Here is a 25294-nt window from a genome sequence, read left to right on the forward strand (position 1 = left end):
ACACAAATTTAACCCATTAATTACTGCGTGTACCGTGTTCTGAAATGAGAGCTGGGTTGCAAAGTCCTATTTTCCACAAAAGTATCAAAATTCATCTGAGAACCAGGGCAGGCTTTATCACTGATGTTCAGAGAGTGGTTTCTGTTTAAAGGGGTTCCAGAAGCCTGTACACCAAACATCTGCTCATCTGCTTTATCGTTTTTTCTCTGGACTCTCTTCAAGGTGCTGAAAACAGGTCTCTGGAAAGGCGGCAAAAACTTCTTCACCTTCTGAGAGTAAGCTTTGTGAAAAGGAGAGATGTTTAAATGACTTAGAATTATAAAGACACATTCGTAATCAGTAATATTAAAATGTATTGATTAGAACATTCAAAAATTAAGATTCAAGAGTGCATTTAATGCAATGTAGATTAAAATTTATCTTAAGTGGAAAGTAAAGAAAGTAAAAACCATAAGTGAATCTCGAGACCTAAAACTGCTGCAATGCTTAAGGTTTAATTCTAAGATCAAAGTTTTAGAAATTTGTACAACTGTAATTTCTTGTGGAAATGGTTGAAAATGGTTCTAGGTGTTAGAATCAAAGTCATTGGTCAGAATGTAACTGCTGCATGATTTTAAGGAACTTAAATTAAATTAAGAAACTTATGTATTTATATAGGAGCAAGGATTTTTTTCCAGTTTTTTTGGATTGAACAGTGTCCTGGGTTTTGCTTTCTTATATTGTTTTTCCATATTATATGAAAACTATTTTTATTTATATATATTATATAGGCATTTCTGTCACTCTAAGGGTGACAGTTATGTGACATTTTGTTGTTATTATTGCATTATTTACTTGCAATGGGGAAGAAATATGGGTGATGGTTTCTGTATCTTAGTGTTTACTATCATTATGGTACTCAGGTGTGTGTGATCTCTCGTGCTTCCTTGTTTTGTTTTTTCTTTTCTTCTTAGACATTTTTTTTTTTTTTAACTAGGGCCTGCAGAGTTCAGTGTTTGCAGTAGGGGGCGCTCTAGCTACAAAAGGGCTGAGATTAATGCATGCGTGAAGGGGGCTATTTCAGTTCTTCACACCTGTGCCATGACAATGTAGCTTGTGTGTTAGCAATCACTGATGCATAAACCAGACTAAGGAAATGTAAATGATTATCTTACTTACTACAAGCAGAACGTGAGTGTCCTCTTTTAAATTAGTTTGGGTTTTTGGTTTGGGGAATATATTTGAGCTCACTTCTGAAGCAATTACATCCTCACTGTTACAGCTGGGTTTAACTTCATTAGTTTTTTTGTACCACCGCTATCTTCTAAATTTGCTACCTAAAGTGGGTGATATAAAATTATATACATACATCTTCTTCTTTTCTGCTTCTCCATTTAAGGGTCGCGGTGGCAACAGCCCAGCAAAGAAGCCCAGACGTCTCTGTCCCTTGCAACATCCACCAATTCCTCCTGGGGGATCCCAAGGCGTTCCCAGGCCAGCCGGGAGATATTATCCCTCCAGCGTGTCCTGGGTCTACCCTGGGGCCTCCTTCCAGTTGGACGTGCCTGGTATACCTCCAGTGGAAGAGCAGCAACTCTACTCCGAGCTCCTCACCCACCATGGAGAGTGGTGACCCGTCGGACCCGTCGGAGAAAGCTCATTTCGGCCGCTTTTATCTGCGATCTTGTTCTTTCGGTCATTACCCAGAGACTGACCGGTAAATTGAGAGCTTTGCTTTATGGCTCAGCTCTCTCTTCACCACAACGGTGCGGTACAGTGACCGCATTACTGCAGACGCTGCACCTATCCTACGGTCAATCTCACCATCCCTCTTCCCATCACTTGTGAACAAGAACCCGAGATACTTGAACTCCTTCACTTGGGGCAGGTTCGCACCCCTTACCTGAAGGGAGCATGGCGAACAGGTCTGGACTGAAGATCCAGACAAACATGATCCAAAAGCATCCCTATGAGTAAACCCATTCAAATTCAGTGTACCCTACCCGGGAGAGGTTTACCGGGACCTACCCCTGGAGCCAGGCCTGGGGGTAGTGTCTGACGGCAAGCGCCTGGTGGCCGGACAGCCCACGTAACCCGGCTCAGCCTGAAATGGCAACATGGCAGGATCATGTGGGCTCACCACCCGCAAGATCCAGAGTAGGGGTGCGGTGCAATGCCCATCGGGCACAGAACGGGGGCTAAGGGGCCCCTGGCGTCGTGGAACTTGTCAGCGGAAACTGGTTCTTGGTATGTGGATATAAAATTACCTAAAATTAAAAGAAATGAAATGTAACATTTTCCCGTCTTAGTTGGGCTGGCGGTTGGGCTGGCATTGGCCTATTTTTATGTACAGCCTTGTTTTTTAGATCATAACTATTGTATTGATTCTATTGTATTAAATGCGTCAAATGTCTATATACAGAAAAGTGTAAAAGAATAAGAGTGTAAAAAAATTGGCCACACCACATTGCCAAAAGTCTGAGGACATTCCTTATATACTGAACTCATTTACATTAACCGGCTCTCACTGTGTACATAGATGTTTGTTAGCTATATTTGTATAATCCCCATACAACACTTGCAAATAGTACACTCTGAAGCAGCTGGACATGAGCCTCAGGTCGCTGGGATAAAGACAGTCTAGAAAAGTATAAAGACATTGGCATTTGGCTGTGGAGTGATAGAAATGTATTTTCCGCATATATGCACCTCAGTTCAATATATTGTATTTCGCTATCAACACGTTACGTGATTTTAAATTCTTAAGTGAGTTTGTACATAATTTTGAACTTAGATGTTACTACGTGGATCATTTTCACTCACTTGCTGAAGAAAGAGTGTCTGTCTCTTTCTGAATCTCTTGAGTCGTTGGGATTTCTGAAACTGATGGTGCTGCGCCCAGCTTCCAGGCATTTTGCTCCTGATATAATGGGTTCCTATGAAGATTAGGTAGGTAGATGGTTATAATGTAATATGACTATACTATATATCAGATTTGGTCAGTCTTATCAGCAAAGAGCTGGTGTGGCTGCTGGTTTTTGTTCTAAATAACCAGGAGGTCACATGATCAGTTTTTTTTACTGAGACCAACTAATCAAAGGAGTGAAATCAGGTGTGCTCTGGCCTGAATAGATTAAAATCCAGCTGCCATACCGGCCCTTTGAAGATACGATTGCCCATCCCTGCTATATATACTTTAAGATCTGATTGTTAATGTGCTGTCTCATATTAAGCCTGTAACAATAATTTCATAATTGATTTATTGTGCAATATACAGACATTAGCTCAATAATTTCTGTTGACCTCAGTATTGCCCCTTGTGTTTACTAGTGTTTGTTTACATAAGAATTAAGGACACAAGTATTTCAGCCCCTTGCTTTGTTTTGTTCTCTGGTTTTCTCTGGTCTCTCGGTTCTGTATCTGTTATGTGGATTTGTTTAAAAACAGTGGTTTTATTTCTATTTATTTACTATATTTAAACATGTACTTATATTCAAGTTCCAATGTCAGTATATTCTTAGAAACTAAGTTTTTGATCAAATGCACAGCTCTTTAAAGTGGTGTAACTGCAGTACTATGCTATTAGGCTATTTTTAAACAAGTGGCATGAAATGGTACTAAAATGACATGAACAATGTTTATTGTAATTATTTCTAGGATAATATATTTATCTACCACCACATAATGATTATTGTGACAGGTGTACCTAATCCCCGGCTCAACAGAGGCCACTGTAACCAGATCATCAATGTTATTCATTTCACCACTCAACTTACACTTTATGTACCACTGGTCTGTCAAAAAACAGGCTGTCCAAGGATAAGCTGAATTCTTCAGGCTCTGACATCCTCTGCATTTAACTGAACACAACCTAGAGACAGGATCTGTAAGAAAAACAAAAGAAGGGATCCAATCTGATTTAAAGAGACCATGTTGGATGACTGTCGAGATCCTCCTCCACGCTTCAGATTAGCTGCCCACGCTCCTGCAACCACCAAGTGCCTTGAAGCTGCCCCTACACTGAAGTTCTCACGGACTACTAACTATTATCACCAGTAGATTGACCAGAGGAGGATGGGTCACCCCTTGTGAGCCTTGGTTCCTCCCAAGGTTTCTTCCTCAGCTGGGGGAGTTTTTCCTTGCCACTGTCGCCCCTGGCTTGCTCACTTGAGGGTTTTACAATTTGTTTTTACATTTCATGTCAAATCTTGTCTTACTGGAATTCTGTGAAGCCGCTTTGTGAAAACATCAGTTGTGAAAAGCGCTATATAAATAAATTTGATTTGATGTTTAATATTGTTTCCAGTTTTAAACTTGTAAATAAACAGTAATTACATGCTACAGTTAAACAAGTGCAGAAATGTGTTATCTGTAGAGGTTGTGTTCACTTAACAACATTTCAAGAAAAGCTGGGACATCGTAAGTAAAAAATAATCATGTTAAAATATAATTTAAAAATGTGATGTTATTTCTTATTTAACTGACATTTTTAATGTTGTCACTGACTAACCCAAATGTATTTGATCAATGTAAAACATTTTAAAATGTTATGCTTAAAAGTTGGCACAGGGCAAAATAAGAGTTAAAGATTTATAAAATATTCAATTTTCACCATTTTGTATCAGTTCACAATAAACAGGCGAATATGAAGGTTATAAAAGGAGCATCCACCAAAATCTCAGTCTCTGCATCAAAGAAGGGCTGTCATCACTTTATGCCAAATGTTATGAGCGAATTGTCAGAGTATAGATCATTTTTCAGGGCAATATTGTAAAGATTTTGATCTTTCAGCATCTATCATAAATGATCCTTTGAGAAATTCTAGAAAAATGCAGTCTGTTGGGCAAAGCCAGGCACCACTGCCCTCAGACAGTTCAGCCCTCAAACAGTACTGCAGGAGAAAATGTCCACCTACTGTGATACATCTAGCAACATGGGACCTGGAGGACTTTGAAAATCTCTTACATAATAGAACGCTATACACCACCTGTATAGTGAAACTCTGCAGAATTCCCTGGACCTGAAGGTCATCTCATATGGTCCAAAAGAAAAAAAAAATTCATCAGACTTTGAAGTAACAGATCACCTATTCCTATTAGCTTACAAAAAATCCTAACATCTGTAAATAGAATTAAATGTTCACTTTAAAATTGTATCACTAGCTATCTGAGTAACGTTTTATGAATGCAGACAATGCTGGGACTTATCACATCCACTTATATTATTATTTTATGGCACTAATGTTACGGAATAACTTGCAAAGAACAGAATAAATGTCAAATTTAAAAACAACCGTATCGTCCTGGCCTAAAATAAGTCGAGCAATCGAACACAACCTAGCTAGTGATAGATTGTGGTGAGGTAAATAGCTATTATATATCAACTTCAGAATGGAATCAGGTCCTTGTTTGTATAAGACAGAATATTATTGCTACCTCTGAGAGATTGTACGCTGTTGTGGTATGTTTAAAGCCATAAAAAGGTTTCATTTATTTATTTATTTTTTGCCTGAGGCGTATAAGACATATAGCTGATAACATTACTTAGCCAACCTTTAGTAAAACCGTTCTCGCGCCACAGTTTGAATGTGTTACCGTTTGAAGTAACATTTAATTTATTTTAAGATTTTTTAAAATGTATTTAAACGTTTTTGACTCGACTTTATCATTTCAATATATCTTAGGACGCTATATTTAAATGTTGTGACTATGAGAATAGCAACGACTGAAATATTAGTAAAATCGGAAAATGTTCTCTTAGCTAACAAAAACTCGTTGACACGAAAGGGTGAATCTGATCAACTGATTTTTCAGTCGGTTCACAATGAAGAGTCGGTTCTTTGTAATCACAAGCAGCGTTTGAGGGATTATTCATGTGGATTTGAGTCAAAGAGATCATTTGAAAGATCCAATTCAAAGAGCCGACACTCTACTAGTGAACTCCAGCGCCTGTGTTGCAGCGTTTTCGAAAAACAGTGAAATATACAATGTTTAAGGCCGGTTAATCGGTCAAAACAAGATCCGTAACAGTGTTGTGTGTAAAAATATACAGGCTGTGTGGTGCTATATTGATTTTATTCCTTGGTTGTGTCATAAACAACCGAATGTGCACCCGGTTTAAATGTGTGTATAAGCCGGCTGGTCATATTAGAGACTCCGGCGAGTTCAGTGTCGTTTATTTTCACAGGATAGAGTAGTAAAACTGGATGTTGTTGGCTGTTTACGATCAGATAAGAATATATATATATCACGAGTAAACCAAAACACGTGGAATTAAAGTGTTTGATGTGTTTTTAAGTCACTGTAAACCGCTTTTGTCGCCTTTCTTGCTCGTCTTCTTTACTGCTTTCCGAGTAGGGTGTTTTATGCCACCTATTTGGAATGTACCACTCCGTTTGTGGGGGACGCTATTTATAAGATTGGGGTGAAATGATATAATTTAATCAGATTTACAATACTACAAAGTGGTTGCTTAATATTATAAGACTTATATATTTAAATTCAAATTATTTTTGTCGTATGTAGGCCCTTTATGAAATGTTTTTATAAATACTTCTCTCTGCGTCCCCCCAAAGTGATGTCATGGTGTTATCCATGGACCATCGCAAGACATGGCGGCTTGGCAATGGATGGAAGGCTTGGGCTTCAGCGAGGAAAAATGAAATGATTTCACTTCAATATTGTTGTTCTCGGTCTCAGCAGCGGAAAGGTATGACCTTAATGTGTCTGTGTGTAATGTTTATGGGCTTAAGGCAGCCTCTTCCATGTACATTTTGTGTTTCCAGGCTTGATAGGGAGCATAATAGGCAATGATTGCTGCCTTTGCTCTCATACTCACAGCATGCACCATACAAGAAGAATAAGGTGAAAAGCAAAGGCAGTGTTTAAGATGCCATTAAGACAGACAAGATACCTTTTAACACCCTTGGCACTGGCTAAAATTTCAGGTTTGAACATGCAGTTGACTGTAAGTCAGACTGCTTTGATAGGAATTGGTCAACAACACATAGCAACTGATTGGGATATGATCATGCCTCCTAATAATTGAACTGAACTGGTGTTTGGTGTCAGCTGGTTTGTGATCTGTTCATCTTTTTCTTATTTCTAACAAGTTAAATACACCCTGGGGCATGTGTGGTCTATGCCACTGGACCCAAACTTTTTCCTTGCAGCGCTTCATATATTTCAGTCCATAACAAAATCACATAAGCTCTATTTAAACCGTTACCCACTTAGCTGAAATCAAATAACTAGACTGCAGTAGTAATGGTAATAGATCATATATTCAACAATAACACATGACATGATGCAAGAGAGACCGTTCTAATACCTAAAATGGATTTATTTTTATTCTGTGAGGGGTCATTTTCACATTCATCATCAACCACATTTATAAATCAGTAATATAAAATTATGTATCTGTATACCAGTTGCATGTACATTGTAATTGTTAGCCCCCCATGATACAAGCAAGCGAACCTTTTAATCAGTCGCTGAATATTTTTACAGTCTGCGCTAAGCGTTCTGACCAGTCCCAAATGATTGTTATTTAGATTAATTAGTGCACACATAACAACAAACAATATCACATATGGGGTTCAAAAAGGTGTTTCTTCTACACCAGAAGCTACAGCCCCATGCATCCACATATATAGCAATATAATTTTGATTAAATAAACAAACATCCCTCATTGCTGCCCTCTAAAGGTGATATTAACGCACAACATATAAACAAACATTACATGCAACTATCCCGTAAATGTTTATTAGCAAAAATTATATATATAACCTATACTCACTGCTGCCCTCTAAAGGTTACATTCAAGTTTCATTTATCCACACGAAAAGCCAGGTGTAAACACCACCAAAACCCTCTGTAATCTGTTTACGATTGGATCACTTGGAGGTGCTCAGAGACAGATCTCACATTTAAAATAAGTGTAAACAGAATGTGTTTTCTGTGTCTGGAGAGAAGCACATGAGCGGAAACACGTCATTTGAGAGGAGGAATATCGCCAAGAGTGTGTTTTTCTGGAGATCACTGGACTGATTTTTTTTCTCAGACGAACTTGAACATCCATTGTCGTAGGTGAAGGAACGACAGGAATTCTGTGTCCATTAAATCGAACACAATTCTTTCGCCAGTCTTGAAATTATGAATGCTGTGATGTGTTTTTACACAGGAAAATAAAATCGGATCTTATCTGGTCAGACTGGGTACACATTTTAATGACTAGTGTAAACAAAGTCTGGTCAGAGTAAATCCAGATATTATCTTGATACAAACAAAATATAAATACCATGTTATAAACAAGCCCTAAAAGTGTTATTAATATACAAATAAATATTACCCAGCTGTTCATTAAATGTTTTATTAGCAAATGTTCAAATAACATTACACACTGCTGCCCTCTAAAGGTATTAACAAAAATTAAATGCCATGTCTGTTAATAGTGTTAATAGTAAACATGAAGTAAACAAACATTGCTCAATACCACCCTGTAAAAATGTTATTAACAAACATTGTATAAGTCTCAATATATAATTATTACCACTGCCATCTAATGGCATAATTAAAAATCAAATTAACTAACATTACTCACCTCCTATCTGGGATACTGGGCCTTTGTCATACCTGTGGTTGCTTTACAATCAGAGGGATTAACAAAACAAACACAGTATTACCTGGAGAAGTATATAAATAAAATAAAAGTAACTTCAAATTTTTGTGATCAAGCACTGTATGTAAAAACCTTTAGAGAGCAGTATTTGTTTATTTTATTGGACTAAAGATAAACTGTGATCAAACCATAAGACACAAGACTAAAAAAATAAGAACGTGATTAAAATGTAAGATCTAAACTATCACTGCCCTCTAGTGGAGCTATCGCATGGTTCTTAAATATGGCAAAGTATAATGATAGGGAGAAACTCATTTATGAGATACACAGAATTTCTTAGTGTAATCCACTGTTTCCTGTTGTAGCATTGTTTTTTTGATGGTCACCTTTCCATAAGCATCAGAAAAATAGTCTGTGGTTAGTGGTTTCACATGTCAGTTAATGTTCCTTTCCTGTTTCATGGCAAGACTGTGACTCAAGCAGCCAGACTCTGTGAAGGTAGCAATAGTAGCCTAGCAAAGTTAATCTGCAATATTAAAATAGTAATTTACTAAAAAAAACAAACAAACAAACAAAAAAAACAGGACATTCATAGTGATAACACTGTTTGTTGCAGTCAATCAATAATAAAATAAGATTTTCCAAAATTTGAATCTAGCTGCAGTTTTTGAATTTTGAGCCTAGACCATATGAAGGATAAATGGATAGGATAAATGAATGAATGGCTGAGGTGAGTGGTGGATCTTAACCGCTTCTGTGAGGCGACTCTAGAGGGGACAACTTAGACACAGAAAAACTGGACAATGACTGTGTTTTGTTTAGGAAAGAAATATTAATTCGAAACTTAGAAGAGCTGTGCAGAAATGTAGATGTTACTATATTAGTGTTAGATGACTTTCGAAACATCTCTTGTGAACGATTTCGGACACTACCTCATGCAAGTTTTTACCAAACAATGCTGTGTATTATGGGTATATTTTGTCCGCTAGGGTACAATGCAGACACCACAGACACCACATTGCAATGTGGTGTCTGTTTTTTGGACACCACTACAAAATGATGAAACCCTAAAATAGTGCACTATATAGTAAATAGGGCACTGTTTCAGACACAGCAACAGTAGTCCATCTGTTCCACTGCATATTTTGTTTGCCCCTTTCACCCTGTTCTTCAATGCTCAGGATACCCATAGAGCAGTTATGATTTGGGTGGTGGGTCAATCTCAGTACTGCAGTGTTAGTGTGCGTTGTGCTGGTACTAGTGGTATATTACAACAGCAGTGCTGTTGGAGTATAAACATGCAGTGTCACTGCTGGACTGAGAATAGTCCACCAACAAAAATATCAAGTCAGCAGCATCCTGTGGGCTGCTTCCTTTGACCATTGATAAGGATGAGAGGATGACTAGTTTTGGCAGGTTGCATCCTCCATAGGGCTAAAGAGCTAATTATTTTTGTATTTTGTAATGTTTCTAGCCAAAAACAAATTCCAATATCAGATCAGTAATGACTCATTCCTTTTCATATTCTTATCTTTATTTTATTTTTTTTACATTTTCTAGACACAGTTTGGAGGTATGTCTGCTCTGATGGAGATCACTAAGAGAGAGGAAAATGACAACTCCATGACGGAGTTAAGCAACCAGACATTCTCTCTTGGAGGAAGTGTGTTAGAACCACGTGAGAACATGACGACAAACAGTGACCAAGCAGATCTCCTGACGCACGTTCGCTTTATAGAGTCCATCTGTTCCGAGGGGCCGGCCAAAGCTGCCTACGTCAATGGTTCAAGTTCGCCCAATATTTCAGATGAAATCCTGTTGGATATCTCCAAAAACGTACCAGGATTCCTTCCTAAATCTCTGCATGCACAAAACTCGACTGTCACAGCCAGCGTCCAATTTGAAGAGTGCGATCCACTCAGGAAAGACGGAGAAATGACGATAAGACAGATGCTGACTGCTGAAGATGTTGAAAACCGGGGCATATGGGGGTTTGATGAAGAATCTCCAGAGGACTCGATGGACTGTTATGATGACAGTGAGGACATAGGCTGGAACCCACAGAAGGAGTTCATGAAGTTCCTAATGGAGGATAATGATCGTTCTGAAACAGAGGAGAAAATTCCCTCTATCCCTTCCACCACTAACCAGAGGAGAAGGAAGCGTAAAATGGACATTGTGGTGAAGGTAGATCCTTCCGAGGAGCTTAGCACTGATTTGGCACTGGGCGAAGGCAGTCAAGTACACCACAATCCTGTCAGTAAAGGAGATCTTCAGAGGAAACGCCCAAGATCCTTTTCATCAGTTTCTAAAAACACAAAGTACTCAAATGGAACTACAGAGGCCTTGAAACGCTTTATCCCTAAACAAGCAAAAAATACAAAGTATCCCACTCCGGGTTTTGTCAGGAAAGACCCAAACTCAGAGGACGAACCTGAAGTTTTTCGAAGCAATAACAAATTTAAAGTGAAATCTCACTCAGTGAGACCCACAAAAAATCATTCATATACTCCAGATCGGAAGCCATTCGTATGCAAAGAGTGTGGAAAATCATTTTCTGATCACAACTCACTTTTAAAACACATAACTATTCATAAGAAGAAGAGACAGAAGGTTAAAGGAGCAGATGGACCTAAAGACGAGGGCAAGGATGCAAGGTTACAGTGTCCCCAGTGCACGTTTGGAACTAACTGCCCCAACTCGTTCGTCCAGCATGCAAAAACCCACGAGAAGGATAAACGGTATTATCGCTGTCAGAAGTGTCATTTCGTGGCAATGAATGAATCTGAGCTGAGAGGTCATATGCTTTGCAAACATCGAGTCTCAGATTTTCAGGTTACAATGATGGGGAAACAAGATGGGATGCAGGAACAGAAAGTTCGTGCATCTGAGAGCAATGCAACAACTCCATATCCAGTGTCATTCTCCTGCAAACTGTGCTCGTTTAAAACGAAAAACAAGAACATCCTTAGGAACCATTTTGAGATGTTACATCCACATGCTTTTAATGAAAATTTGATAGAAGGCTTGCATTTCATGCGCATTTTGGAAAACAGCGACCATCCTACATCTCTGTGCAAATTGCCCACTGTAAGTTCACAGTCACCAGGGAGGAAACCTAAACAAGTCCTTTCTGAGGAAACAAGGAAAAAAGAAAGCCCCAAGTCTAAGGAGGTTCCCAGTATAATAAAAGCAGAGAAAGCAAAACGAAATGATAAATCGGTCAAAAATCAGTCTAAACTTCTCAAATCGCTTAACACGCTGTTGTCCCAGAAAAGACGCAAGGCCTCTGAAAACGACACTAATCAGAAAACTGACAAAAAGAGAGTTAAGATTCTGGATGTTGAGAAATGCAATGAAGATTCCCTTGATCCAGAATCCATTGTGTCTGGGAAAGAGAGGCTGAAATCCCCTTCCAAGTGCAAGGGGAACCTGTTAGCACTTAAGGAAAGGAGTTCAGCTAGCGCTTTAAAAACTGATGTTAGCAATAATGATGATGGTTCCCAAGTAGAGAAGTCAGGCTCTAAGTATAAACATTTAACACTGGTGAAGCCGTCTTTAAAGAAATCTCCTTCCAAAAGAAAAATGTCCACCCCGTTCCATAACATGCAAGGCCAAGACATACTGATAAACTTTCCCAAATGTCGGCAAACTTTGAAAAATATGGATGTAACTGTCAAGTGTCATGAAAAGGACAATGTGAATAACGAGGATGGCCTTATGTATGACTCCAGCGTCCACCCTACTAAAAAATGTGATGTCAAAGACGGTTTATACGCCAACAGCCAGTTATTACGCAGACGTTTGTCTCTTAAGAAGGGAAGCCCAGGCAGTAAGTCAAAACAAGACATGGGTCAGACTTTTTCGATCAAAGAAGAATGCACGGAAACTGAAGTGTTTTGCAATACTTCTCAGTCAAGTTTAGCTTCGGAAGATGAGCTCAGCACAGGCTGTGGCACAGACCTGAAGTCTTGCCCCTACTGTCCAGCTGAATTTGAGTCTGGGATTAGCCTCTCCAACCACATAAGAGGGCATATGCACAGAAAAAGGGTTGGATTGGACTACGTTGAACATCACAATGAATCCCCCAATAAAGTGCCTCAGGTTAAGCGAAGAACAACTGCAGCGTCTCAAGTTAAAAGAGGTGACAGTTAAATTTTTCTCTTTTGATTGTGTTATCCAGGCATTTCTGGACCTTGTGTATGTGGGTTTATTTCTTGCCATTGTTTCTCTTCTGAGCCCTTGCATTTATTTCAAATACAGAATTGTGTTTGTTTTTAATGCAGTGCGGTCTGAGGGCTGGAAGACCACGGCCATGCATTTTTGGTTTTGGGCCTTGTTTCTTTTGTATAGAGGTTTCTCCTGATTCTCTTAATTGTTTATTATTTATCATACAGTCTTAAAAATTATGGTTCTTCAAGAGCTTTTTATTTAAAAAGGCTCTATATAGAACACTGCACTTGAAGAAATTTTCTTTGCATCATGAAGGTGTTCTTCAGATTGTTGGAAAATGTCCTATGGTTGATTCTGTATAGAACCTTTTAGTAAAGGGTTTTATATGGCACCAAAAATGGTTCTTCTTTTGTTACAATGTCAAGACTGTTCCAGCAGAAGAAACATTTTTGGTGCCATATAGAATCCTTTTCTGAAAGGCACAGCTGGCCAGCTAAAAGACACTTGTATTTTAGCACACCACAGCAGATGGTTTTCCAGCAAGCAGAGGCTCAAATCACACACATTTAGAGATGCATGTCTCTTTTATCCCAAACTCAGCTCTAAACTCACAACTGTGGTGGGTTACTGGGCTTGTGCCCCCCCCCCCCCCCCCACAGCCCGTTTTCAGAGTGTGACATGAGCAGTCAGTGAGAGCCCATAACTCTCCCTCCCTGTAGATCTCTTAAATGCACACAAATGAATGTATTTAAACACCACACACACAACGTAAAAACTGCCCTCATTTTGAGATACCATCCACATTTTTAAATGCTCCATCAATTTGAAGAACCCCATTCACAATGCAAAGAACATTTTAAACAAGCAAATATATCTCCACGTTCAGGTTTCTATATAGAACCATTTTCTTTACTGACCCTTGTAGAACCATAATTTTTGTGTTTAGAGGATGAAATCTCCAGGATATTGGCGTTTTTAAGTTGAAGAATGTTATTCTTTAATGTTTGAACTGTTTACCCACGCAGTCTTTCTATGAGCAATGAAACCCTCTTCATCTTTATTTCTGAAAGACTCATCGTCTCTGGGATACTCTTCTCATGCAATCATGTTACTGAGCTGTAGCCAATGAACATGATTATTTGTTAGATGTTTTTACATTTTATCATTAGACAACTTTGTCACATTTTTGCCTTAATTTAATGCTGTTTCTCCTTGTATCAACACCCCACATTTAGTTGGCTGCCTTAAAATACCATTTAAATAATTTGCACATCATTGCATTATATTAATTTATATTTTGCACAGAATACCAACTTTTTTGGCAATGGTGTTTTATTTCAGGTTTCCATTTCATCTGGGTCATTATCTATATTATGGGAATATCACTAATTTCCTTTTGCCTTGCATTAGATGTCTGAAGTAAGTCTTGAAATAATTATTTAAGGTCCACCCATTAAAAATGTTCACAAAATGAAATAGTTAAAATGTGAAGTCAATTAGAGAGGTTTGGTGTGAAATGCTATGTTTTAAAGAAGTCAGAATTGTTCAGTGGTGGTGGTGATAAGGACTAGGCGCCTGAAGAGTTTATTATTTCTAAAAGATCACTTAACTGAAAGACTGAGTTGTTTAAAAAAACAGTGGTGTGTTGATGGGGGCAGCACGGTGGCGCAGCAGGTAGTGTTGCTGTCACACAGCTCCAGGGTCCTTCGGGTTGTGGGTTTGAGTCCTACTCCGGCTGACTGTCTGTGAGGAGACTTGGTGTGTTCTACCCGGGTTTTCTTCCGGGTGCTCTGGTTTCCTCCCATGGTCCAAAAACACAGGTTGATAGGTGGATTGGCTACTCAAAATGTCCATAGGTGTGAGTGAATGTGTGTGTGTGTGTCACCCTGTGAAGGAGGTCCTTGCACACAGTGATTCCAGGTAGGCTCCAGCCCCACTGCAACCCTGAACTGGATAAATGATTTCAGACAATGAATGAATGGTGTGTTGATGCTGTTCCCAGACTCTCAGGGGAAGGAAATTCTTATATATTCCCAGGATATTCTCTTATTTATACTGTTCAGCTCTCCTGCTCATGAGAAAGGAAAGCAGGCCAGTGTTGGCAGAATAAAGTAGTTTTTATGTCTACCCTGAGTTGATCCTTTTTGTCCTATCCTTTTTGTAACAGAGGAGGACTTGCAACAGATGGCAAAGTCGTCCAAGGAGAAGTTCACCTGCCCAATGTGTAGGGAATGGTTCGACAACAGGAAAGGATTAACCAATCACGTTCGGGGGCATCTGAAAAGACTTGGAAAAGTATCTGCAGCTGCGAACAGATCACCTGTAAATACACTTAAGGAAATGATGCGTGACAAGAAGCAGTTCCTCTTGAAATTACAGGCCCTGGAAAAGAAGTGTCGTGCCACAAATAAATTATATCCCTTCGTAGTAAATAACGGCCTCATCTACTCCACTGCTAAAGTGCAGCGTTTCGGACAAAGTGTGAAACGCTCTGGACAGAATTCTTCTCAGTCCAGAGAGGAAAAGAAAAGGACAGAGGTTAAAGATGCGATGAAAGGCTCACCGTCAAGTGATCTAATAGGAATCCTGAAGAAGAGGAGAGCACACGAAGAGGCCAAAGCCAAGAGCACGTTCTACACTGCAAGGAAATCTCTTCTTGTTTCTCCAGTTAAAGAGTGTGGTCCAGCACTACAGCAGTGTAAAGCACTACACAACGCAATATCAGGTAACTTTAACCTGCTTTTTTTTGTTGATGGACACATTTCTTCTGAAACACACAGTATTTCTGTGAGGATTCGATGGAATTTAGCTTTGAGAACCATAATGAGGTAAGGTGCTGATGCCGAATGAATTGTCTTGGATCCCAAACCACACTCCAACTTAATTTCATCACATTTTATACAGACTCTGTGTGTGTGTGTGTCTGAAGGGTATAGGCACCACAAAAAAAAAATTAAACCAATCACAGACATCATCTCAATTGAGAGAGGATGATGAGAGTGCTAATACATTCTTTAAGGAAAGAAAGTCTGGAAAATTAACAGCAGAATTAGTGCTGCAAAAAGGGGGTGCAGATAGTTTCTGAGAAATATTTTTGGAAGAGTTATGGAAGGAGGATGCATAAGAGAATGAGGTATTGTGCAGGACCTGCCTTGCCAAAGTTGGGACACAGAAAGGCAGGACATCCAACCTTTTTCATCACCTCAAGCAAAACCACAAGACGCTGTATGAAGAGTGCCTTGCAGCAAAGTCATAGACTAGGTCTCAGACATCATGTGCCAAGTCTAAGCAGGCGTTAGTTTGTTCTAAAATAAGTATGCTATATATAAACATCACTTCAAAAATCAAGTGGAAAATGTGTATGTGTTAAGAACAGTAAAATGTGGAGAGTGTGCCTCTATTCCATTCTGTTCTGTAGAAATGAAACCAGAAATGTGTCAAATTTGAAACCAGAGTGCGCAGTTGGCAGAGACCAGATGCTGAGACAGACACTTATCCTCATTTGAGCGAACCCGCCCCCTTCTCACAGAGCCCAGTCTCAGACACACACCATTATAATAATAATCACTTATAATCCTGGGTTTTTTTAAGCCCCTCCCACCCTTGATAGTGAAAATAGTGACCTAATACTAATGTGCAGCTGCTTCATTTTATTTAATACTTTTTAGTGATTATATAGGCTGTGTGTGCAATGAAGTGTGAAAATCCAGTGTTTAGTCTTGTTTGTGTGTGTGTGTTTGTGTGTGGTATTTAGTTTTGCTAGTGTGTGTGTATGTGTGTGTGTGTGTGTGGTATTTAGTCTTGTTAGCATGTGTGTGTGTTGTGCTTAGTCATGTTAGTGTGCGTATGGTGTGTATTAGTCTTGTTAGTGTGTGTTTGGTATTTAGTTTTGCTAGCATGTGTGTGTTGTGCTTATTCATAACAAGGTTTCCTACCTCACTCACCTAAGGAATGAATCCCATCAACTCAGGGCAGGGCTTTCCAGCTGCAGGCGAGCAGTGGAGGTGTGCATGGAGATAGAGGTGGGGACATTCATTGTTCTAAAAAATGTTGTTCTTCTCTTTTTCAGACAAAAATGACCACAACAGAAAAGTCTGTGCTCACTGTAACACCGCTTTCCACAGTGGCATTAGCCTGTCCAATCATTTGCGAGCATATGCGCGTAGAAAAAGAAATGCACTGATGGAAGGGACAAGTAAGTATCTTACTATTTCTGAATAAATGAAACTAGAGTGTGAGTTGGGAGTGTAATCAAAGGGAAACTGTGTTGTCCGTTTGACAATGTGTCTTGATACCTGTGAATTATTGTGAGCGGTTATGCTGGGATCAGACTGCATTAAATTTTCTGAAAGTTTTGTATAGGGATATCGGACGTCTGACCAGAATATAATAAATAGAAGTGAGGAATTGGTTGTGTAATGTGACACAATTATAGAACAGTGTCTTGGATGCCCTACAACACCCTGACAAAAACTCTTTTTGCCTAGATTTTCTGCTATCTGCTCCTTGACACTGGCCAACAGAAGGGCAGATTGCACTCTGGCACACATGTAAAAATGGAAAAGAGAGGGAGGGATGCTGCTGCTGCAGCTGTGAAGTAGATCTGTGAAACTGAGAAAAAGAGGAATATATTTTTCCATTTATGTAATATACCTTACATTAACACAGTACCTCAAATTTTCTTTGAGGGTTTGATAGCTCATACCGTTCTCTTCATGACACTGTGGTCCACAGTTGCTTTTCCTTCTTCTTTTACTTTTTGCAACACAAAACAGATCAGACATGATCGACAGCTTCTTGGACCACCTCCACGATTACCTGTAAACTCACACAAGAACGTAAACTATGATGGTCAATGTCAGATGCATAGTGTTGCCAGTTTCCTGTCCAAAATATGGCACAAATTTATGACATTAATCTGACATGGCACCCATTGGGAAAGATAAAAATATCTGTGTCCGATCCTGGCATTTTTCCTGACCTAGTGTGATTTACTAGGAACTTTCATTCTGCTGATTAAGTGTTTTAATTACTAAAAAATATTTTTAAAATGTGTTTTAAAATCTTCACCCAATCTTTCGTCATTTTCGATTCCACACCAGGTTCACGCTGAACAATTTTAGTCACCAATTGCTCTTGGAGATCATGACAAATCCTCAGGCCACAGGCAAAACTGAATTGTCTGCACACTGTGTTTTGTACTGCACCATGGTCCTGGAGAAATACCGCTTCCACTGTGTACTCATATATAACTGAAGTTAAAATAAAACGTCTTGAGCTTGTAATATTTTTGATAAGTTCTATTTTGTAAGTTCTATAATACTGCATGTTAATATACACTGGCTTCTCAGTAATACGAACAGTCAGCTGCAAAATATGTAATTACCTCCAACTCTCTGCAGAGCAAATGATTCCAGCTGCCCATGTTTCCTTATGAGTTTTATAATCTGTATGCTTTTCTTCATCATACGTGTGCGTTTGCGGCAAATCAACACAAAAACAACATATTGCTTGTTTCTGTGCATCATTTCCGACGAAAAAGGTACCTCATGCTTGACTTAACATCACTTCTTCTGTGTTCTTGTGACCTCCTGGTGAAAGATGGTGTAACTGATAACCCAGTGCCACTGAACAGTTGTGTAATGTAAAAACAGTTAAAGGTTACAAGAAAACACATCATGTAGTGTGAAGAGTGCAGCGATCTGATGACTTTGAAAGTCATGTACACAGCAAATTCACCAGTGTTAATCACTGAGAGTGTAAATATGTAACATTCGCCAACACTCCCAGTGTTGATATAACACTGGTGAATTTGCTGTGTAGTGTGTAGGTGGCATTAGCTATTATCTGAGCACTCTCCGTCACACACAATGCTCCCAGCACTGGGAGGGTGAAAACAAGCATGTGTTTCCTCCGAGACACTGCCGCCTCTTCTGAACTGCTGCTAATATGTCAGGGTACCGTCAAACTAATGCTCTCTCGCTGATTGGCCATGTACCACTTGGGAGACCCTGTTATGAGTGCTGACAGAATTAATATTAATTGTTATTTATCTGATATATAGAGAGTCCTGTATGCGGCTAGTTTGGGTGTTTGTAACGAGATTAGAAACACAGGCAGAAGCAGAAGTGATTCTGCTACTCACTGAAATCACTGAAATCAGGCAGAAAATCAGCATCACATTTGGATTCACAGCAAGTTTTACTTCAAGCTGGAACACATTTACTATTTTTACCCTTAATTCTGAGGCCCCATCCACACAGATTCATTTATTTTTAAAATGTATTTTCCTATCTCATTTTTAAAAAATATCACCATCTGACGAATACCGCTGTGTTATCATATCAGTCCAGTAGGGGGCCATAGTACCTCTTGGAGAGAGGCACCAAAACACCACTACGCATTTCAGAAGTTTAAGCCCAAATCACTCCATACTCCCCATGTAGTGCACTATGTAGTCTAAATCTTAACAGTGCATTATATATTTCTAATACAACATCATTTATTATTTATTCATATGTGTGAATCTGAAATCTAGTGTTGTCTGTGTGTGTACAGTGTAGTTTATGACTTATGTACTTCACTATGTAGGGAAGTAAGGAGCTATTTGTGTTTCAGTCAGAGACAGAACGCTGTGTGACGTCAGTGTTTCTGAAAATATCCATTTACCTTCCATGAAAACGAGAACAGTGACAAGGGTGTTTTCAAATATATCTACCTTGGAGAGTGTTTTCGAAAACCTCCATTTTCAGTGACCTACAACACCATTTTCATGTGGACAGGAGGCCAAAACACAGACAAAAATGGGGCCTGATTTTGTGGGAGCCATTTCAGTGCCTCTCTGTAAAGCAGCCAATCAGAGTTCCTCAAATTAATAAACCCCACTGAGAAAGTAAATAACAGCTTGTTCCATTCAGGTTCAATTGAAAGACTAAATAAATGCTTTTGAATAAGGCATCTCATAACAACGTATGACAATATATAACAATAGTAGCCTGACTGTTTAACTTTTGTAATAGTTGTGTAAATTTGTCAAATTTTTTGCAGCTTATGACTGTAAGACGAGGAAGCAGAGATCAAGGCCATGGTCAAAGAAGAAGGCTTATCCCCTGCTACATGCTCCAGAGGAAATATACAGACTCACATGCAGGTACCTCATCCCTGTTGTATTACTCACACTTGCAGCCTATGGTGAACACTTCACATGCCCTTCTTGTAAGTGTGCATCCAAACACACTGTTACCCACAGTTCACTGCGGTTCTGTCAAATTTCACTCCCAAATCAACTAGAAAACAGATTGGTGAATAATATACTCAAACTTTGTCTTTGTTAAAGAAATAGGTTTGTGAAAATCAAATGATATTACACAGTACTATTACACAGTGCACCCTTCAAGTGCATTATAGTTATTAAAATCACCACGGTGTAGCTCCTTGACACTGAATATCTCACATTAAGAAAGAAACTTACTGCATCCAAGCTCTGATGCTTATTATTTTTTTATAACAAATTAAACAATAGGAGTCTCCACAAACAGCTTGTATAAATTCCACCTTGTGCAGGAAGTGGAAACGTGATGACGCCTGACTGCGGTGGCCAGCAGAGTCAAATCACAACAACATTTACAAAGTGTGATAAATTTAAGAAACACCGGTGCTAGAGGGAATATTCACATTGGTCACAACCGGCTCGAGGAGGAGTAGGGAGTGTAAGCTTCCTCTTAAGAGGCACGGACTTAAGATTGAGCTCTAGAAAGCCGATGCAGATCAGTAAAATAATGCTGTGATCTGCCCCGATACCAATCTTTGAGATTGAATTGGAGAATCCCTAATGCTTACAAAGCATTATTACTTAGTTACCTAGTTATAACTAGTAAAATAAATAGTTTTTCCAGTGTGAGTGTTCCACGTCTGTTGTCAACTGCCTGATGTCTTGAATGCAAGTAATTAAAGTGTTTTGTGCTTGTTTCTGTGCAGGTTTTGTGATCTAGTCTTCCAGGGCCCTCTCTCGGTGCAGGAGGACTGGGTGAAGCACTTGCAGAGACATATCATGAACACTGCTGTACCGCACACTGGAGCTGGGATGGTGGAGGTCACCTGTTTCCCCAAAGAAGAGAGCTCCGATACGGAAACACAGGCCAAACCCTGCTCCTGAGCCCCGCAAACACACTCACACACACACCATACACACCACACGCAGCTCCCTACATGCTGTGAAACCTGACGTATTTGTAAATTATTTTCCCTGCTCCCTCTGCAGTTTCTCTGGTTTTAAATATGAGGGAAAATTTGGATTTTCACGCTTGTACGCACAGCTACATTCAGCCCTCAACACAACCCTTTTTTATAGTCCTTACGTCATCATCCTGGTGTTTTATACAAAACTCATTATAAAATGATTAATAAAGCTCATGGTGGCTGAGATTTCATCAGAGACCAACACCAAAAGACAACTGTTTACCTCAAGACACTTCACAGACCTTCTCCGGGTGGCTCGTATTTAAAGAAGCCTCTGCAAACTCTGAAATAATACTGTATACCTTTTATTACCGTTTTTAACGGCTTTTTCCTTGTTGTTTTATAAATCAATTTCCAACCCAGTTATACCTTTATGTCCACACTCATATATGGTGCAAATGTATAGGAAAAGAAAAGTAGATATATTTACTTATTCAGTTTTTTTGGATCCATAATGTACGACTTGTGTTAAACCAAACAGGTCCATCACTATTAGAGACTTCAACTGATTTCTGTAGTCCACGTGTCATGACTTCATTGTTACTACACCGCTCATTGTTGCCTCGTTTTAACCGTCATTCACAAAAAAATGTAAGGGTTAAAGTCATTCTTGCTGGAAAAATAAGGAAGAACCATTAACTGTTACTTTATATTTGCAGTTATTTTTACTGTTATTTTTGTTATAAACATTTTTAAATAATTTATGTCCAAATGTAAATCTTGAAAGATTTTTTTTTGTCGTGCACAATAAAAAGGTTCTTTTTTTTTCTTTTTTTTTTTCTGGGATGTCTAACCCTTTGGAGTATGGATACTAATATTAAGCCGTGAATGTACTGTTGTCACACTGTGTGTGTGTTAAATGTTTATTATGTATGTGCCACGTTTCTCACTCTTGCCAAGGGCAACATCTTTTTCTTACATAAAACTGGAGAGCAAGCGTGGGGTAATATGGTTTTTGTTTTATAAATCATCTGCTATACTGTGCTAAAATACTAACTTTAAATGATTATAAGCCGCTCGCTCTTCACCTGGGCACAAAGCAGTGAGGAGCGAGAAGCTAAAGCTGTTTTTTAGCCATTTTCTCTCGGTTCTCTTTCTTCGTTCTTGTTTTCTGTTTTTACTCAGTGCTCTTATTACTTTACGCTCATTGTGTCTGTTTTAGTGCGTTTAACCTCTGATTAAGGTTTATGCTGTGATTGGACAGGCGACAGGGTGGTACAATTATAAAGTCTCTGCACTTAACGTCAGAAGTGGAGCAGAATCGGAGCGGCTCGTTTTATCACATGATTTCTGACACCATAATGTGAACATGGACTGAACAAGTGATTTCTGCATAATACGTCCCCTTAAAAGTGCAGTGTGTAAGATTGAGGGATCTGTTTAACATGAATGGATTATTTTATACAAACCCATATTTTCATTAGGCATTTGTAAGTGAATTGGGTTTATTTATTTGCTTATTTAATAATTTTGCTTAAAATGAGCCCTTCATATATCTACACTGCAAACGGGTTAACTTCCAGAGGCTGCCATGTTGTAGCCTTGTTTTCCAGTAGCCCAAGACAAACAAACTAACTGGGTCTAGAGAGTGCCTTTAATGTTTGTATGCTGAAGTTGCAGCTTGGAAGAAGATTGTTGGGTTATTCTATTAGTTGCAGTCTGCTAGAGGACACTATATCTTATACACTGCACCTTTATATGACAGCAAAAGGAAGCTAACATTTTGAATGTTGTGAAAGGGGAATTTCTCCCAGTTAATTCATTAGTTGAGCTGTCAACTCAGTGATGGAGAGTGTTTTTCTTATGTGAACAGAGAGAGAAAGAAAGCCTAGCATACTAGACACTTTGTTTTTTATTCATTTACAGACAACGGGGCTTCGTAAACACATTAGACCAGTTTCCAGCGCAAACTGACTGGAGAGCAGAAAATGGAGAGGAAACATCCTCAGTTTTATTAAAAGGGTTTTTTTTTTAATAATACAGGTCACCATTTTTACACCTCAAAAACACAATGGGAATAGTGCTAAAGATAATGTCCCTCTTGCAAAGGTTTATTCGTTTATAAATACATTATCTAACATAAGTCTAGAGAAATTGTGCATTAATAGATTAATTTAATGCCATGCAGATATGTGATCTCTGTAGAGGGCATGTTCATACATTTTCAAAACATGTCTTTTCACCAGACTGTGTGAAAAGTGTGAAACTGTCCACAGGTGTGAGTGACAGGGTGAGTGTGTGATGTAGTCGTGTCCAGGGTGTGTTCTTGGCTTGCCCACAGATCCCAGGTAAGCTCTGGAGTCGCCACATCCCTTATCAAGGTGAAGCGGTTATTTTAAAAATTGGATGATTTAATCTTTTGATTAGGGGTGTTCAGATTTTTATTTTACTTTATTTATTTAGAACTGTATGCATTTAGTGATTTTTGAAAAATGCAGCACTCATTGGCTTAGAGATGGTTAACACCACCCCCTGGTGGACATCATTGCACAGAGCAGCTTAAAATGGCTGAATCCTAAATGGCACCTTGCTCACTAAGAAGGGTACATTATGTCGGGATTGAAACCCTGACTTCAATTCATTGTGCTGGTAAAACCGTAAAAGACTGGATTAGCCTTTACACGCATTCATTTTTAACAAACTATTGTTAAATAGTTAGTTATTGTTAGCGAATCTTGCCAATAACGAGGTAACGAGCCGAGGTACATACACGAGCACATATTTTGTGGAAATAGCCCCGAAAATGGCGTTTGTTTATCATAGTGTGATATTTAAATGAATAACACGTATATATTTACTGCTTTTTTTTCTTTTGTCCTAAAATCTTATTATTTTAGTATCTTAGCATTTAGAATTTAGAATTCTAGTCTCTCACACTTTCTCCCCACAAGTGTTTGCACAGCCCCAAATGATAGTTCCATTCTACAGCACGTTTCTACATCTGCAAAACGCTTTGAGTCTTTAGGATATTAGTTACCTCCATCACACTCTTCGTTTAGTACATTGCCCGTCACTGTATTCAGACATTGGGATCCACACAGACCACGGGGACAGCGCCCCCTGTTGGCCACAACAGCACCACCAACACCACCACCACTAGGAGCCACCCAAGATTTCCTAGGATGAGGTCTCCATCTTGACTGAGACCTGATTAACTTCAGTGGATCTATTTTCTGGTGATAATGGCTAATCTCAATAAAATGCACAGAAGTGTGTTCTCTATAGAAGATGTTACTTATTTTAGCTCAATACCTTGAGTATCAGTAAGGTGTAGTTCACGATTGTAATCAAAATACAGTTTTTATAAATTTCAGAAGATGTTTCCTCTCCATTTGCTGCTCTCCTGTCGGGTTGTGCTGGAAACCAGTCTAATGTGTTTATGAAGCCCCGGTGTCTGTAAATGGGTAAAAAAAGCAACCTGTTTTGGTCCAGTATGCTAGGTATTCTCTCTCTCTTTTTTATGTGTCATTTTAATGTGTCATTTTTTAACCCTCAGACACATTGTTCCACCTTAAAGCAGAGCTTCTGAACATAAAACAGAAAGAACTGCAGTTCCTCACATTTGTAGAAGTTCTCTTTAAGTAATATTAGGTAAGATTTTTTTTTTTTCTAACCATAGCATTGTCCTAAAATCAAGGGGGAAGTAGAGGGTTGGTTTGTACCTTCCTCCAAAAATTACATAATGCAGATTCTGCAGTGCTGAGCTCGGAGTAGAAAAGACAGAGGCTCTATTCTCCCTATTACAGATCAGTGGCGCATCACAATGATTTTAAAACTGTAATGTTAAAGTAAAAATTTTGCCTAGTGATACTACGTAAGTATTAGCCCTTTGATTTCTGTCCTAAATGAGGTTTTCCTGCTTATTCATGGTATCTATGTAGATACAGCTAAGCTTCTCTCTCATTGTCAAGACTTCAGGAGCCAGACTGAATGCATTAAAAGTAACTTATCCTCCTTATGTTCTGAGTAAGATGTGGTCAGTAGAAAGTTCTCAGAAAGTCCAGTGTCTCTCAGCACAGGAAGTGACCACTCGGTTCTTCTCTTTCTTGATCATTCTGGTCTGAAATAAAAAGCTGAAGCTCCAAAACCAGTGGAGCGCCCTGATCACAAAGCAGCATGGTAACAACATACCATCACGCTACATACAACACACACACTATCACATTACATACAACAACACACACGCAAACCATCACACAAAAGTAATTTATCCTCAGAATGTGTACAAATGTTAGGCTGGAACTCTATAAAGAAACATTAGAGCCCATATTATTAAGAAAAAAT

The 25294-nt window shown here is 38.9% G+C and overlaps 2 protein-coding genes across 4 annotated transcripts in view; one reads left to right on the forward strand and one right to left on the reverse strand.

Annotated features, from left to right (window-relative positions):
* Window positions 1–5039, reverse strand: part of hfm1 (helicase for meiosis 1) — a 41165-nt gene extending 36126 nt beyond the window's left edge. For all 3 annotated transcript variants that reach the window (XR_010803949.1, XM_066677829.1, XM_066677822.1), the window contains exons 1-4: window positions 4967–5039; window positions 3756–3863; window positions 2803–2915; window positions 34–280 (exon numbers count right to left, since the gene is read on the reverse strand). Coding sequence is in view for 2 of the 3 variants with exons in the window: in XM_066677829.1 (XP_066533926.1) it covers window positions 34–280; window positions 2803–2915; window positions 3756–3835 (440 nt within the window). In the remaining variant the exon portion in view is untranslated. The remainder of the gene's footprint in view (window positions 1–33; window positions 281–2802; window positions 2916–3755; window positions 3864–4966) is intronic.
* Window positions 5040–6602: 1563 nt separating this feature from the next.
* znf644a (zinc finger protein 644a) lies at window positions 6603–21885 on the forward strand. The gene is made up of 6 exons (XM_066680110.1): window positions 6603–6687; window positions 10160–12743; window positions 14940–15497; window positions 16842–16967; window positions 19820–19922; window positions 20750–21885. The coding sequence occupies exons 2-6, from the start codon at window positions 10175–10177 to the stop codon at window positions 20925–20927; spliced, it is 3534 nt and encodes a 1177-aa protein (XP_066536207.1). The 5' UTR covers window positions 6603–6687; window positions 10160–10174; the 3' UTR covers window positions 20928–21885.
* Window positions 21886–25294: the final 3409 nt, after the last annotated feature.

The sequence above is a fragment of the Hoplias malabaricus genome, chromosome 1, assembly GCF_029633855.1.
Source record: "Hoplias malabaricus isolate fHopMal1 chromosome 1, fHopMal1.hap1, whole genome shotgun sequence".
NCBI classification, from domain to species: domain Eukaryota; kingdom Metazoa; phylum Chordata; class Actinopteri; order Characiformes; family Erythrinidae; genus Hoplias; species Hoplias malabaricus.